Here is a 17,200-nt window from a genome sequence, read left to right as displayed (position 1 = left end):
TGTTGTTACAGTTTTATTTGAACTAATATAGTACTTTTGTATGAAATAATATAAAAGATGAAAAATGGCTGACACAATCAACCCTGTTAGAAAGACTATTGCCTCAAAAAATTATACACTGATACAAATATACAAAATACACTGATTGAAAATGTTCCAAATATACAAAATAAAATAATGATTGTGTATCCCTGCAAGCCAAAGGTAGACATCCATCCATACCTCATTATTATCTCTGACTGATAAAGACAACAATACTTGGGGAAGTTATTTAAGTGCCAGGCTCTGTAAGATTCAGGCAATGGGTGAAACCTGGTATGAAATAAAAACATCATTTTAAAAGTGTATTTTGACTAATAAAGATTTTTCATATCATTTTGGTAAATTTAATTATAATTTTGTTAAAATGCACTGAAGTGAACATTGCAAAGGCAGAAAATTTTGTCAAAAACCTCATTTTCCTAACATTCTACTGAAACATTTCTGAACAAATCCAGTGATGCAGGGATAAAAAAAAGTGGTCTTATCAAATAAAGAAATCATCTTCGAGTAAAATGATCTTATCAGATCCTTGGGGTTTTTTAATACATGTTTCTGATTTTTTCCTATTTTGTCTGATTCTTACAAAGACTTATGCTTAATATGCCAATAGGCAAGTGTCAATTATCATGATATTCTAGATATTAAATGAAGAATGTTCATCACGTCAACTTTTGGCTTTTAATTTAATGATAAATGCAGTGGCTCTTTTCACAAAAATTCGTAAGAGTAAAATTAGTCGTAAGTTATGACTTCACAATACTTTTATTTATTATGACGTCAGAACTTACGAGTAATTTTACTCTTACGATTTTTTGTGAAAAGGACCACAGATCTTTAAAACAATATCAACTTCTAAAGACTAGCTCTGTTTAATTATGTTTGCAATGTAATATATCTACTCAGGGATAAAAATTAGCAGTAGCCAATGGCTACTAGATTTTGAGCTTGGCTACCAAACATTTGGGTGACATTTATTTGAACAAATAGAAAATACATGTATAAAACAAACATACACATGAATGGTCTAAGCTACCAGCTTATTTTTCCTACTTTTTACCCCTGCTACTATTTACAGGAAGAAAACTATGCATCTACACACTGAATGAGAGAATGATTTATTACTAATATAAATTCATTTTTCTTGGAAAGCTCAAATTACAGGATCAGTGATTCAACATAAATATTCAAAGTGCATACAGTGACTATAGAGTGTTCTTCCCTTAGTTAATTGACAATAAACCAGTTGAACTTTCAACCCTTACAGCACATACGGTGATGTTCCTGGGATATTGGTAGGTCTTTCCAATATTAAATGACTATCACCTATAAATGAACTTCTATATGTAGTAAACTGGACAATTAAGCAGGGATGATTTTACAAGGTCAACAAACGAAACAGATACTGGTAAAATCTGAAATAAATAAACAGTAAAAAAAGAATCGCAACAGTAAAATCCAGATTTCAATTAGCGGATTTCCACTAAAACACAGGGAAAAATCATCCCTGATTAAGAAGATTTACACTTTTTATCAGAATTAAATTTAAATGCATTTGGAATACAACAGACAGTTTTAAACTCCTTTTCAACTATCTGGGGAAGTTCATCAGATGATAGTCACTTCATTAGGCAAGATATACCTTATCCACTTAACACCATCATTTCATGAGCTGTAAGTGATTAAACAGTTAGCAAAATTGTGCATCCACTGTTTTCAGTTTCAATCTGTCACCTTAAAGAAAAAACTTTCTGGTTGCATTCATTTTCAAATGCTGTAAATTTCAACATTATAGTGACACAATTCATAGCTAATACATACAAAAGTGGTTGTTATAAGATGAAAATAAGTCTTAATGCACCAAAGATTATTTTAACATTGTCACATATTATTCAACTGTTCTCAAATGTAGTTTTTTTAAATTGTCATGTTAATCAGATTATCAGTTTCTACAAAAAATCATATCAGTCCTGGAATGTTTTCTACCTTATTAGTAAATGTTTTAAGTACCATTCTGTGTAAGAATCAGGCAATGGATGGCAAATCATTTTTTCCCAATTTAATCCATTTTCAGTGCATCTAGACAGCAACCAAAAAGCTATTTGGATTTATCCTGAAGCATCTGTGACACAGATATTTTATTACCGCTAACATAGAGAAAAAAGTGCAGGATAATTTTCACACCAATTTTTCATAGTGCATTTCAACTAAACTTGACAAATTAATACCTTATGAAGGCAAACTTAACAAACACTTTTATTGTTATTTGTGGGGTTTATGACGTAAAATACTTTGATTAAGAAATAAAATTTCTGCGTTTCTTTTCTTAATGTGCCATGCCTTATACCCATTTTGCCTGATTCTTAGACCGAGAAGTACTTTAATATGAAATACATCTTAAAATGAGGATGGAAATTCAACAAACATGTAACAGAAAGATTTTAATGAAATCAAATAAAAAGATTGTCAAATTTTGTCACAAGGATAAGATTTCAATATTTACTAAATGGTACACAAGAATAAAGTATTGATTATTAAAATACTTCAAAATTAAATTACAGAAATCAATTAGGAAATAAACAAAATAAACAATTATGCAACAAATGTTTAGCAAAGTTTTAGTACATCAATATACATGTAACAACAAAAATATGAATAATATAAAATATAAATATATTCAGGAAGAACTACACATACATGTAAACTATATGAGATGTATTTCTAAAGCTTTTAAGGACTTCAATAACAGATGACTTTACAAATAAGTAACAGAATTTGTAATTTATTATAAATCCTACGTAAGTCTAGAGATTACTATAACTTTGTATCTATTGTCTCTTCAGCAATGGCATCACTACCACAACTCTGTTTCCTTTCTTTTGATTCAATATGATCCGAATCAGGGGTACCGGTCTTTTTTCTCTTTAAACTTTGACCATTTTCTTCTTTCTCTTCCCTATGTTTAATAACAGCTAATTCAAACTCTGGCCAATCACCTGCTTCAATGCTTTTATCAAACACCTCTTTAACATGATCTGGGATCTTGTTTAATAGATTATCATGGTTTGAAACTGTTGCTAAGATACCACCGGTATTTTTACGTTGTACCTCAGCACCATAGGACATTTTAATACCATGCATATCAGTAAGACGTCCACCAACAGCAGCCAGTACAGATTCAGGAGCACAAGTGTCCCATTTCTTGCATCCTTTGCTGGCAAAGACATAGGCATGAACCTTTCCTTCAATCAGCAACAGTACCTAGAAAAATGCAATGTGGTAAAATACTTTTTACATGCATACAATTTGAATGCAATTTCAAGTATAAAACCGTACAGAATAAACCTAACAATTGAGTTACAAGTGCTACATTTTTGAGAAAAATGTTTTATGAGGACAGACCCAGGATTCCAGGTTAGAGTGGCATTAATGGAATAAAAAAAGGTGAGTGACGCGAGACAAACAAAATTTTGGAGGTTTCATGTAAAAAAATCTTGTCCCCCCCAATTTTTGGGATGCCCCCGCCTGAATTTATTCCTGTTTTATTCACCACATCCTTTCTCCCATCATGTCACTGGCATACCATGGCTGATAATGTTAAAATATTTTAATTTATTAGCAGTGTAGATATGGTTTCTTCTAAGGCCACAGTTTTTTAATTTATTGGTTTACTGATATTTTACCAGAAGGAATTGGGTCGGTCGGTTGGAAAAAATAAAAATAAAATAAGAACCAGAAGTGCATATCTACTTTTTATATTTTAATCAAAGACATTTTTTTTACATTTAAAGATTCCATTATCTAACCTGACATAGTTTAGAAGTATGAATTTAATCTACTGAATGTGCTTTCACATCATTTAAAAACAAAAATTCTCAATCCAATTTTTTAAGTGTCCAATAAATTCAAAGTGCAATACTTAACACTTTCAACCCTGAATTAATATTTTTCTTGAACTTGTTTTGAACGGGCTTATCATTGCACACACAAATTTTCTCAATCGTTTTCTAAGCTCTCTTGCATATTTCTACACAAAACATAGTGTTGATTTTTCCGCCAATCTCCTCTTTATTTATCTACTTCCTGTTGAGAATAAAAACAAATCCACAAGGTCTTTAATCCTCTATTTTTTGTTCCAGTACACTTTTATTTACCCTGATAAGGCCACAGTTTTTTTTTAATTTGTTAAAAAATTAATTCTCTTTGATTCTTTTCAATCAAAAGTATTTTGATTTTATCATCTCTAGCCAGTTTTAACTTGTCTCCCAAACTACCAAAACCCTTTAACATGATTTTATTGAAGTGGTGAAATTTATGCTGCCATTTTTGTTTGATCTTCTCACTAACTTTACTTTGTTCAATGAACAAAACTAGAATCAGGCTTTATCCGTAACTATTTTAAAAAGTAGATGTTACAATTTCACACTTGCCATTTTTTTGTAGTCGGTGGCAGTAAAAATAATAATTGGAAAACTGAAATTTCAATTTTATTTTTTTTCTCTCTTAGCTGGAAAAATCAGGTTGGCGGATCCGTAAAACAACAAATTAAAAAACTGTGGCATAAAAGTCCAAGATTTGGGCTCAATCCAAAGCATTTTAGAAAAGCCATCAAAATAGAATGTTGCATTTTAATTTTCACTACCCAATATATAGGGCATAGGAAGAAGAGTACTGATTCTACTTTAAGTAGGATATAAAGGTTTTTAAAAGGACCATGGAACTTGTGCAAGATATGACCCTTTCTAACATACAAAATATGAAATTTTAAGGTTACCTGCCGTTAAGTAATCAGAATCTTTTTAAACTTCTACCATAATGGGAACCATAAAATACAGGTCAAGTTTGATCATCAGTGCAATGTATAAAAGCATTTAGTGTTCAGGAGTTGAAGCCCTTTTTAATTTTGCAATAGGGACTTAATAGATTTTTAAGAAATTAAAATGCAGGGATTTCTGTGATCACCAACTTTCTATAGTCCACTTAGCAAAATACTTCAAGGAATAGTGGACTTCCTTTGATTGAATGACCATTACCTTATCTTAGATAGTTACAGGTAACAGGACAATTAACTATGAAATTTAAAATGTTCTATTACTCCAAAGGTAGTTAAACTAAGTTTGATAGAAAGCTTACACCTCATTGTCGATTTCCATTATAGAAAGCTTACACCTCATGGTCAATTTCCAATTAACTACCAGAGGAATTTCACCGAGTGACTTTAATAGTAATTCAATGAAGGTAAGGCCACCTCTATTCCACGAAGATAAATTTGTTACTTGCTGTAACTTGATTAGAAAACATTCAGTGGTAACTTACTTTGTGACCAGCACCTCCTACACGAACAACACTAGTAGGTTCACAAGCCTCTACTGTCTCTGTCACTAATCTGTCAGAATGAGACCTTGATGTTGTAACAATGAACTCATCCTTTGGCAAGGTGTCTCTTGTGAAACCATATGAACCTGCAATTAAATAACAGTAAACAAATAAATTGTTCAAATATACTTCAATTTTTTTGGTAAAAGTAAACTTTTTAATTTTTCAACTGGTATAAATTGATAATTTATCATTCCATAGCATTTTCCCTGTAAAAGCAAGGTAAAGTGAGCAATGTATTCCGATATTGCACTGAGTGAAATACAGCTTCAAAATCATAACATCATCTAGTTTAAAAACAAATTCAAAATAAATTTGAAGCATCTGCAATACAATAAAAGGGTAACTGAATTAATATTAGAAAATATAAAATTATCCTTAGTAGGATATTCAATGCAATCAAAAGCTTGTGTAATATAAACTTCTACTTGGGACAACATTAACTAATATTCCTACAATAACGGATTAATAATAATTGAAAATATTTTCAATGCTTTGATTTCGTAGATACATGTATATTGTCATCCTTTACAAATGTTAACAAATGTTCATTCAAATCTGTTGTTAATGTTTTGTAAGAGAAAAATTTAATGTACTTTTTAAGGAGGTAGACCAAAGATAAGGAACCTAACTCTTGAAATCAGTGATATGTTTGTATCGTATTCAATTTCATCAAAGCCCCTCAAGCTTTCATTTGACACAGAATGAAATCAATCCAAGTTACTTTGATGCTAACATGAGATAGATGTCAAATGCTAAATATAAACATTCCAATGATTTGTAAGGGTTGTGTCCCTTACCATAGGTGTTTAAATGTTTTTCAACCTTGGTAACCTGAACCAATTTTTAAGTCCATAAGGGGTTTCGTTCAGGCAAGTTTCACTGTACATATAATTAATAAAGAAGTCAGCAATGACCCTTTGTCCATATTAGCTAACTAACAGCTCCAAGCAACCTGAAACTCTCACCTAATGTTTGCATTAACCAATAACAAAAACATTCCTAAGAGTGAATATTAAAAGAAAAAGACAATAATTGCTTCAAGGAGTTGTTAAACTACTTTATTTACTTAAATGGGCCATTTTCAGCATTTATTACAAGTATTCAAGAGTAGATGTTAATGAGCCACTGCTCAAGATTCTAAGTAAAATACTGTAACTTTAATGGGCCATTTTAGCTTCAGTGGGCATATGGCAAATCGTCCCTACCTTTCCCTATCACTGAAAGACTGTCAAGAAAATATAACACAAAAAACCTTCATAAAAAAAATAAAAATATAAGTACAGCTATGCTTAAATACCTAATCCAATTATGCCCCAAATACATCTGCCCAGTTGAGCATCAGGTCCTTCTTTATAGTTAAAATATGGCTGATTGATGATTCCAGCAACAGAGTGTCCTCTAGCTGATATCCCAATGAGACAGGTAACATGGTCCAACAAACCTACAAAGAAACAATATCATGATATCAATAAGATTTCATATTTTACATACTTTTAACTATTGATGTGGTAGTTGATCTTGCAATGCATCAAACATAACATGTTAGTTAAATTTATAGGTCTATCAAACTATCAGTGAAGGGTGAGGCACTCTGCCTAAAGAGAGTGTATGGCACTTAAGATACACCATAGTCTGGAGGCCATATATGCTATCACAGAAAGAATTTGAACTGATGAAACAAATTCCGTGAAAATTTTACTTATCAAACGAGTCCACTACCAATGAGCTTAGCTGTGCACCAGTACATATAAATCTAAGGGTATTTCATGGAAATTGTTCAAGGGTACATTTTTTTTGGGTTACTTTTTACAATAAGAAGAAAATTCTAAACCAAAGCATCTTCACAGTAAGTAAGCATGTACCAGTCATAGCCATGCACAAGAAAACCTATATTTCATACCAAGTATTGCTAAAATCTACATTTGTACCGCCATGATGCGAAAATTACTACATTGTTTGTATTTAATTCTAAGATTTTTTTTTTACAAAATTTGCAATTTCTATCAATGACATCTCCTTCTTTCATCTTATTATATAAAGCCAAAATCAAATGATAAAAATAGGCTAAAGTCAGGATAAACTTTTGTATGAGATCTATCCTTCGGTTTTCTAAATCATACATGTATAATTCCCTATATGATTGACTGATTATGGTTTAATGTCCTATATATTCTATGCATTTCAGGACTAGAACCATTGATCAATCACAATAGACCTGCTTTGAACTAGTCCAACACGCTATGCCAGGTATTTTTTGTGCTAGCTCACAGAAGAAACTGCCCTTAGGTAGGCATGCCACCCCACTAAGATACATTGTACGATTTTGCGTTGTGTTGACAACTCATGATTGGATAAAACTATTTATCCAAATAACTGAAACAGCAATATGCAAATGAAGATGATCCACCATTGATGAAAATATCTAAATGAACAATATGTAAATGACCATAAAAGGAAAGTCCATACACCAATGAGAATGAAGCTGTGCTTAACATAGCACTTTCAAACAATTTGACCTGAATGTCGTGACAAAGATAGTTCAATCACGCCACTGGCCAGTGTGTACATTTGACCTGGATGCCAAGACAAAAATAGATTTTAACTTGTAACCACAGAATGATTTCCTGAAAAAAATCAAAGAATATATTTCGATACAAAGATTAATTTATTCCCCATAATATAGATAAGCAAAATCATACAAAAATTTTATAAGCTTCCATAACTGTCTAATTTTATTTAGACAGTCTGTAGATCTCTTGGAGGGATTCAGCTAACGCCTCACCCTCCAACAAAGTCTTATGATTGTCTAAACAACCATAGATGGTCACCTGGGAGCTTATAACTTATATTATTCTGACTCTAAGCCAACTAGCCATTACTCTATCCCTTCAAATACCTTGGATGCTTGGATGGTGAAGAAGCAGTGAATTCCAATTTTAAAGTATTTGGTGTTGACTCTTCCTGGGATCAAACCCAAGATATCCAACTCTCACTGTGAACACCTTATACAAAGTCCCATTTTATTAAAGGAATAGTGATTACAGAAAGTACCAGAATGGTCTTTGATACTGATAATCAATTTATATGCACATTCTAATGGTTTAAAATCAATCATTAATCTCTTACATAAATGTTTCTTTTGTAAATCAATAAGTTTTCATTAAATCCATCTATACTGGTAGTTTTATCTTTTCACTTTTTGTCAAACTGTGCTAGTCAACTTCTGGGAATAGATTTGGTCTACCCTTGATTACAAAACCATTAAACTTTCTTAGGTAGTAAACTGGAGAATTGACCAAGATTAAATTTTCGATCAAACTTAGAACATAATACTCAGGGGCGTAGCTAGGCCTGTTGTATGCAAAATTACGGCGAGGGGTCTTGGGGGGGTCGCTCAAGGTCCCCAGTGAGTCATCGCATAAAACCTTTATTTCATCTTTAAAATGTGTGTTTTTATTTTTGTTACTTTTTCCAAAGTACGCAACTGCGTATTTGCGTATAGGCAGCTACGCCCCTGATACTTAAGTAAATGATAGAAACTTAACTGTCTAGTTAACTACCCAAGACATTACATCAGGTACTGGTAAAGGCCATTCAGTCATGGAAATACTTAACTCTAATCACTGAAGTTGCCTATATTACTTGCTGTAAGTTTCTAAAAAAAGAATCTAGCTCATCTGGCTTATATCTTACATGACAAAATATGACACTGGCTGCATTTGCTTGTTTAATAAACTTGAATATGAATTATTTAACTTAGAAACCAAAAAGAAAACTTAACTGACTTGGTGCAAGAAAATAGACCTTATCCTGATGATCCTGTATTTATGATACATTGTAGTACAAATAACAAGATATAAGGTCAACTTTTTCAGGTGAATGATACCAAACAACTACTTAAGAAAATATTCATACTTAATGTGAAATAATCTGACAGACCGACACAACCTATTTCTAGTTGTTTTGATGTAATTTTTTAGTAACTGCCTTTCCCATTGACATTCGATGTTCTCTCATGTGTCATTATTGTGAACAGTAAAATAATTACCCTGGGTGTATTCTGCTGTTCCATCCAGAGGATCTACCCATATCACAATCTGAAGGCAAAATAATATGCATATTGAATTATTTTAAATAGAGAGACTCGGTATGAATGGAAATCTACCAAGATTACCACACAGTAACGCCTGTTTCTAATTCTACAAAGAAATTACATTAACACAATAGTTGTTTATGTAGAAGGCATTATTGATAAATTGACTGTCCTTGGAAAATGTGATTCCCATCAACACTGATAATGCTGTGACTTGAGACATTTTCAATGTATCAGGCAATATAACTATCATTTGGACAGTCAATGCATCAGGATCATGCTCTCAACTTAAGGAGGTAGACCTAGGGTAAGGGACATAACTCATGAAATCGTGATATGTTTGTATCATATTCAATTTCACCATAGCCTATCAAGCTTCCATTTGAAACAGAATGAAATCAGTCGAAGTTACTTTGATGCTTACATGAGATTGATGTAAAATGCTGAATACAAATGTCCCAATGATTTGTAAGAGTTATGTCCCAAAAAAATGTTTTAGAAGTCTTTGCTGAAGCCGAGTATTGGTCAAGAAAATCTAAATCATACTGCATTTGTATATGTACAGTATATAATGAACATGAATAACTGAATAATGAATAAACTTATTTTTCAGTATTGCCCAGTAGTACCCATTGCAGGGAGTATTGGTATAACTGGGAAAACCCAAGCAGTAAATTTTTACCATCCCTGGCAATGATTTTTATGAGAATGGAGATGGAACAATAGATCTGAGAAATTAAAAATACTTTTTTCATCAGAGCATATTTTTGGGATTTGAAAACAAGACAACCAAAGTAAATGAGCATGCTGAGAGTGTATTATTCAGAGATATAAAATATCAAAAGCATAATTAACTTATAATAATCAATAAAGATAAATGTGCACATGTGATGTAATCTATCACTGATTGTGTTTGTGTGCTCACTCCTTTCTCTAAAACAATGACAAGATTGTAGTGTACTAAGATTCTACTTTTCTGTCATCTAGGGCAAGTGCAATTTTCATATAGGAAAATTGTTTATTATGTTCCACTATGCCTTTGGAAAGTAATAAAATTGAATTTCTGAAAGGATTTGTCATGCAGACTATAATTATGGTAAAGTTAATCTTCATTTGGAGTTTTCTGTGGAAACTAAGAATTTTTATTAATCACAGAACATGGATTCAACAGTAACCTCTTCATCTTTGACATCTTTAAGATAATCAGGGCATTCATGCTCCAACACTTCTTCAGAAAATCCAAGTTCATACATATCATCAGGAATTCTTTCAGATGGGTCTAGTGTCTGAAATAAATTAAAACAAAATATAACAAATAAATGTACCAAGCTATCTACGTTTATTGCAACACCACACTATGCTATTTAAAAAATACAACAACTATATGTACAAATGAACCACAAATATATGTTCATTTAAAAAATATCTTCCTGTCAATCAGAATACTGGTTTGTTTTAATAAAGTTTTTCAAAGAGTACATTTTGATGTCATGTTCTAAATAAAGACTAATAACATTCTAGATTTTGAACTTAAAATATTTAACAAAGTCATTGATATAAACTGCAGAGATGAAACTATTTAATCCAGTTCAAATTTTAAGAGCATACACGTATTGCATAACACCCTCCATGTACACATACATGTACTTTCAGGTGTTCTACTGATATTACATTGTATGTAATGCATCTGAATAATTAACAATGAATGTAAATTGAACGACACAGTGTTATTGGTATACATGTACATGTATCAGGTTTAATATGCTACTAGTCTAACCATTTTGTGTTGAAACTTTTCATGTATTCTAACATCCTTTGCATCTTTGATTTATAGCAACATATTTTAATTTCAAATGCTAAATTTTTTCACATTGGATTAAAAAAAAATCTGTCAATCATTTTGGGATGTAACAATATTCTGAAACTAGCAATTTGCTACTAACTGATTAATTGAGTAATATCGATTTTTTGGCAAATGCAGATAATTCATGACAAGAACATTTGCTTTAAACTAGTCCAACCACTGAGCTGAAGCTTCCAGACACAAAAGGCCACAGGAAAGCATGTCACCTCCATTTCGACACATTATTTTGACTTTGAGACAACCTGTCTACCTTCTTCATCCTATATGCTGCATGCATGGCCAAGTGACTACCAATTTTAAAGTCTTTGGTGTGTCCTGATGGGATTAAACCCACACTCATGTCAACCACACTACCATGAAACATCTGCGACAGTTAACTTGCAACTGACTATATGAAAATTTTGATTGTATAAATACAGAACAGGTCAAACAGTTTGTGATAAATGAATGTGCCTCCAAAATGGTTATTTGGATGCAAGAACACTTTAAAGGAATTTCAGGAATTTACAAGAGCCTTTACCATAAAAACATTGAATTTTCCATTCACTTTGAATACATGATTCTAGAGAAACTGTGAGCAAAGCTCACTTAAAAGATACCCCTATTCCCAAATTACATGTACCTTTTGATCTCCAAATTGTTTTGGATCAAAATCTTAAATAGATGGTGCACAATGGGAATATGCATTATTCTGTGAAAATTTCATTAAATTCCATTCAGTAATGTAGGAGCAAAAACAGTTTGTTTGTTTGTTTGTTGGGGTTTAACGTCCGAGCAGCAATATTTCAGCTATATTCAGACAATGAACATGAAATGGATGATAAAATGAACATGAAATGAAAAAAGAGGATGGGTCACAAGGATAATAGGGTCGACAAATTTTGATTGCCACTGGAAAAAGGGGGATGGGTAAGGTCGGGCAATTTAGCCTCCTGTGGCGGAGCGCAAAGGTTCCTACTCCTATCGAATACCACAGCAGAGTTCTTTAACGTGCGAGGAACGTGGCATTTTTCCCAACACGGTGCACCACTATGGTTTGCAGTCAGGTTTTCCGTATTATAGCCTGACAACCCCAGCATGTAACACGCCAGGGGTACCCCATTCCACCACCTGGGGCACACATCCCAGTTGCTCTGTGGGCAGAGCGCCTAGCCCCCGGCTAGGTTTCTGAGCACTATTTAGTCGCCTTTTACGACAAGCTTAGCGCTGTTGCAGGCCTATTCTTTTAACACCCGGACCTGCACGGGGCGGAGCAAAAACAGATAAGAGATAGGTACCCCTCTGTGTAATGGGAGGAAGGAAAAAAGGATGGACACTCCTATCATGTAGGTATAATGTTGGAAAGATGGTTATACCTATAATACAGCAGCATCTATTACCTGTCTTACTGGGATATTAATGTACATGTACATGTAGATGGAGGTGAGGCAGAGGTACAAATGCTACTGGCAATGAAGTGGAGGTTGTCGGACAAACATAACAATACCTATCAGCAACCTCTAAACCTTTACTTATAAATGAGTTCTTTCAAGAGATCTTACATTTACAAAGAACAGGACAAAAAATTCAAAAAATGCTTCAAGATTTAAGATGACATACAGTGAAACCTGTTTTAACCAAACCCTGAATGATCAAAAACGTGTCTAAATCAGGCACTTTTTAAAATTCCAGTGCATTATCTTCTATGTACATGTATTTTGAACCTCAATTAACTTTGGTTAACCTGTATAAAACAAACAAATTTTGAAGTCCAAAAGGGATTTGGTTTAGACAGGTTTCAGTGTATATGGATTTCTGGTATTGATGTTCACAGCTTGATCACACAATGGTAAACATTGACAAAAATTAAAACTGAATATTTTAAGAATGAATGAAAACAAGAACAAAAAAAATTACTTCTTCACCACATTTATATGCTGGACCTTTACCTTACATGTATTATACATTTTGTAACTTATTTCTATACACTGTCATCTTGCTGAAATTTCAACTGCAGTGTAAGTAATTAAGATTAACTATTAACTGTTTATAGCTACAAGAAAATACCAGAAATTTTCATTTTTTGAAATACATGTAGCAATAATTTTTATATTTTAAAAATCAGAAAATTCTAACCTCAACTAACAACGGTTAGCCATGCCATCATGACTAAAAGAGTTGGTAATTTTTTTTAGATACTTTTTGTTATCTAAACTAGAAAAAACTGTAAGTATTGCTCACTAACTTGATATCCCTACAACCCTTTTTGATAACAAGCATCTTTAGACTTCAAGACCAACTGACTTATCTCAATCATACAACTAAAGTCCACCTTATGAACTCTAACTGATGTAATATCATTTTAAGTGCAAGTCAACTGAAAATGAGTGGCTACACTAGGCCCGCTTTTACTGTTGGTAACATTCATCAGGGTTGGTGACGTACATGTAGTTAAAAAGTGACTTAATCAATATTTCACAAAGTTCCACCTATTTAAATCCTACCATTATCTTAGATTCGAAGTTCCACCTTTTGCTTTTTAGACACTATCTGGTAATAAAAAATGTTCTAAATATGGGACATTTATTATTTTTTTCCAAAATCTAATTGAACTTTAAACAGCATTACTAAATTGTGTCATTGATATTGTGAATTTAACTGCTTTTTATTGTCATCTCATTCTGTATTCTGTAAAATGTGTCATACATTAGTGTAGGTATCTTCAACAGAGTTTATAATTCAGAACATAAATAGTGTCAGATTTCAGTTTATCTGCAAAGAGCAATAAGGATTTAAATTTAACAGATAATCAAGAGGCTGCAAAATTGACATCCTTTCCCCAATACAAAAAAAAGAAGTCTGTAGCAAAACCAAAGTATAAGCTTTTTGTCCTTTGCCCAGGTACTGGTAAATTTGTTGCATTTCCCCATATGCAATTGTGTTTCTATTGGAAACAAAATTTAAATAAATCTTGAAAACAAACGTAACCCTTTTTGTAACTTTAACACAACAAATCAAAGTCCCTATTTTCTTAACAAAAATACTTGCCACTTGAAGCAACTATAGCGATATTTGAATAAATCGAAATTGAACTTTATCTTGTCACATAAAATATCATATCCAAACAGAAAAGGAATCTGCCAAATACTTTTCGAGTTATTGCATGGACATTGTTTGGCAGTTGCAAGGCTACTGTCCATTCCAAAACTTATCACTGATTTTTTCAATCAGAAAATCTTCTTAAATATTAAGAGAGTATGTCAAGTCTTATTAAGAACTTACAACACACCAATATTTGCATGCATTTAAATCTACATAAAATGTATGACAATATGAATCAAAAGTTGAAAACCACATCAAACAGAAGGTATGTACCTCTAAACTTATTTCCACCTGTAAAGTTAAAACAGATACAAATGTAAGTAACACGAAAACCTACAAATGAATCTAAGGCAAAAAAAATAATATGTCAGTTTCCTGCTACCCTACATGTACCTACCCTAGTTTTTTTGCTGAAGGCCATTCTGGCTCATACACTCTCAAAGTCTAGATTGTTTCCCCACTAACTCAATGTAAAATGTTTTTGAATAACAAAATAATTTCCTACCTATCTACCCTTTTTTTTCTTAATGGTTTGGGATCAAGACTATTACATTTTGGCCTAAGCCATATTCACTTGCTGTCATACCAGCATTTCTATAACCTGCAAATTCATGCCAAAGCAGGGGCAACGTGTAAGGTTAGGTTTTAGAAAGAGAATGACTTACAGAAGAAGAACTTGATAGCAGACCTACTTTAATTGGTTTCATGGTTTCATGCTATATGAATCAGAGTAAATATAATTGTATACATTTGGTAAGCTAAACAGTTACCACCAAACAGGAACAATGTTTTGACACATATTCATAACAATGTTGAAATTCATTTCACATTTATTAATACCAAAATTGTACTTTTGACAACCAGCAAACTATTCTTGGATAACACTGAAGTACATTCATGGAAATTGTATTATTGCTTATTTGGAACACATAGTTCATTCATAATTTCATGTACGTTTAAAGTAATATTTTTCTTTGAAGTTTGTCAACAATGCAAGACATGTAAACAGAAAGCATTACAAGAAGTTGTTGTACAACAATCAATAACAAAATGCTTTGCAGACACAGCTTGATGAAACCACAGTGGTCAAATCCAGAACAATTCAGAAAATAAGTACAGCTCTGAATTTTAATTATACATATGTACATGTAAGTGAAACCTGTTTCATTTGAACTCTGAATAATCTAAATATCTATCTATACTAGACACTTTATGAAGTACAAATATATTATTTTAATGTATTTTGAACCTTGGTAAACCAAACACCTGTCTAATCCAAACTAACTTTAAAGACTAACAGGGTTTTTGGTTTAGACAGGTTTCACTTTAATTAAATTGTACATTCAACTGTTTGACACAGCATAAGTTTCTGAATAGATTAAAGTGGTCAGAACACTTTAAGCATTTGTAACTAGACAAAAAAGTAAGCAATTTACAAAAAAGAAGTTAGATACCTGTTGTTTTACGCACAATTTAAAAGATTGAATAATTTAAAACAGCCATTATTTTGAAAAATTAGAAATAATAATTTGATATTGTTTGACTGCAAAGACCTAATGTGCATACATGTACATTCAGACAAATCTTTTTTTTTTTTTAAATCTGACATCTTTGTCTAAGGACTAAATACTAGGACAGACAAGAACATGCACACATATATCAAACTTATGATAAGGCCATTCAAACTACAATGTAGTAACTCATACCTCTTCTCCAAATATTGCAACTTTCGGGAATTGTTTGTGCAAGGAAGCAATAATACATCTCTGCGCTGATCTATCTGCTTCAGTTTGAAGATCATTTTTTCCCTAAAATCAAACAAAATATAAATAAAATAAAATTATTTTAAAAGTCATTGTATCAGAATTAATTACTAAATAAAAATCAAATGTTTCAAACAGAGTTCATAGTTCTAATTGCACGTCCTCATATCTATTGACAACATGTTTTCACAGTTTTCATAACCTTGCTGTAACAGTAAGAAGACCTGAATAATTTATTTAGAATACAGTATCATACAAAATTTATTTATAGTTATACATGTACATGTAAGTAGAGTTCAATAATTAGACTCAATTAATATATATGTACTAGTTATAAAGTACAATAAGAAATACTTCACTTATTTTAATACGCAATAATGGCAGGAAGTCCAACTCACTTCATGAAGAAGAGAACTTATCACTTTATGCTTCAGAATTCACTCTGACTTATGCTCAATGCCTTCCTCATATCATTTATACTGTATGTTTGTATGCTGATTTGTAGCGAATGTAAATTATGCAGTGAGCCATTAGTATTATGTCCATTTTGTATCAAAATACCAATGCATTTCAAGGATAAAAAATCAAAACAACAGTCTTTCATGTAAATAAAATGTCATTTCTCTGAAAAATTAATGGAACTTCACTATTTTTCGCCAAAACAAGTCTAAACAGACCGGTTTCCAGAGAATCTTAATTTGGCATTAATGTTTTCAGTTCTAAATTTCTGAATGAAGAGTGAATGTTTTAAATGACATACGCACCTTTTCAACAATACCCAGTTCACCTTTCTTGAGTACATCTCTAATTATTCGAGTAGCCCTGTTTGAAACTGCAACAGAAGCAGATACGAGCCGCATGAGAAGAGGTGCTTTCGACGCCATGTTTTCCACTGTAAACAACCAATGTCGTTCTTCTGTATCGTATCGCGAATGTATGACAATCCTTTAAAAACAGTACATGTGATTTTTTATCACAGGT

The 17,200-nt window shown here is 32.1% G+C and overlaps 1 protein-coding gene across 3 annotated transcripts; it reads right to left on the bottom strand.

Moving 5' to 3' along the window:
* On the bottom strand, positions 1–17,178 carry LOC148625691 (3'(2'),5'-bisphosphate nucleotidase 1-like). 3 transcript variants are annotated; one of them, XM_088569382.1, is made up of 8 exons: positions 16,984–17,165; positions 16,163–16,264; positions 15,122–15,172; positions 10,687–10,797; positions 9,467–9,515; positions 6,716–6,859; positions 5,356–5,501; positions 1–3,300 (listed from the first exon to the last, which is right to left on the bottom strand). In XM_088569382.1, exons 1-8 carry the CDS (start codon positions 17,101–17,103, stop codon positions 2,854–2,856), a joined length of 1,170 nt encoding a protein of 389 aa, XP_088425508.1. In that variant the 5' UTR covers positions 17,104–17,165; the 3' UTR covers positions 1–2,853. The 3 variants fall into 3 exon arrangements, with proteins under 3 accessions (XP_088425508.1, XP_088425509.1, XP_088425510.1); XM_088569383.1 differs by lacking the exon at positions 15,122–15,172 and adding an exon at positions 14,730–14,747 and having other exon boundaries at positions 16,984–17,164; XM_088569384.1 differs by lacking the exon at positions 15,122–15,172 and having other exon boundaries at positions 16,984–17,178.
* Positions 17,179–17,200: the final 22 nt, after the last annotated feature.

The sequence above is a fragment of the Perna viridis genome, chromosome 2 (assembly GCF_037379345.1).
Source record: "Perna viridis isolate PV_CMFRI_1.1 ecotype Kerala chromosome 2, ASM3737934v1, whole genome shotgun sequence".
In the NCBI taxonomy this organism is placed as follows: domain Eukaryota; kingdom Metazoa; phylum Mollusca; class Bivalvia; order Mytilida; family Mytilidae; genus Perna; species Perna viridis.
The sequence above is the reverse complement of the archived record's forward strand: the minus strand, read 5'-3'. Positions and strand labels throughout refer to the sequence as shown.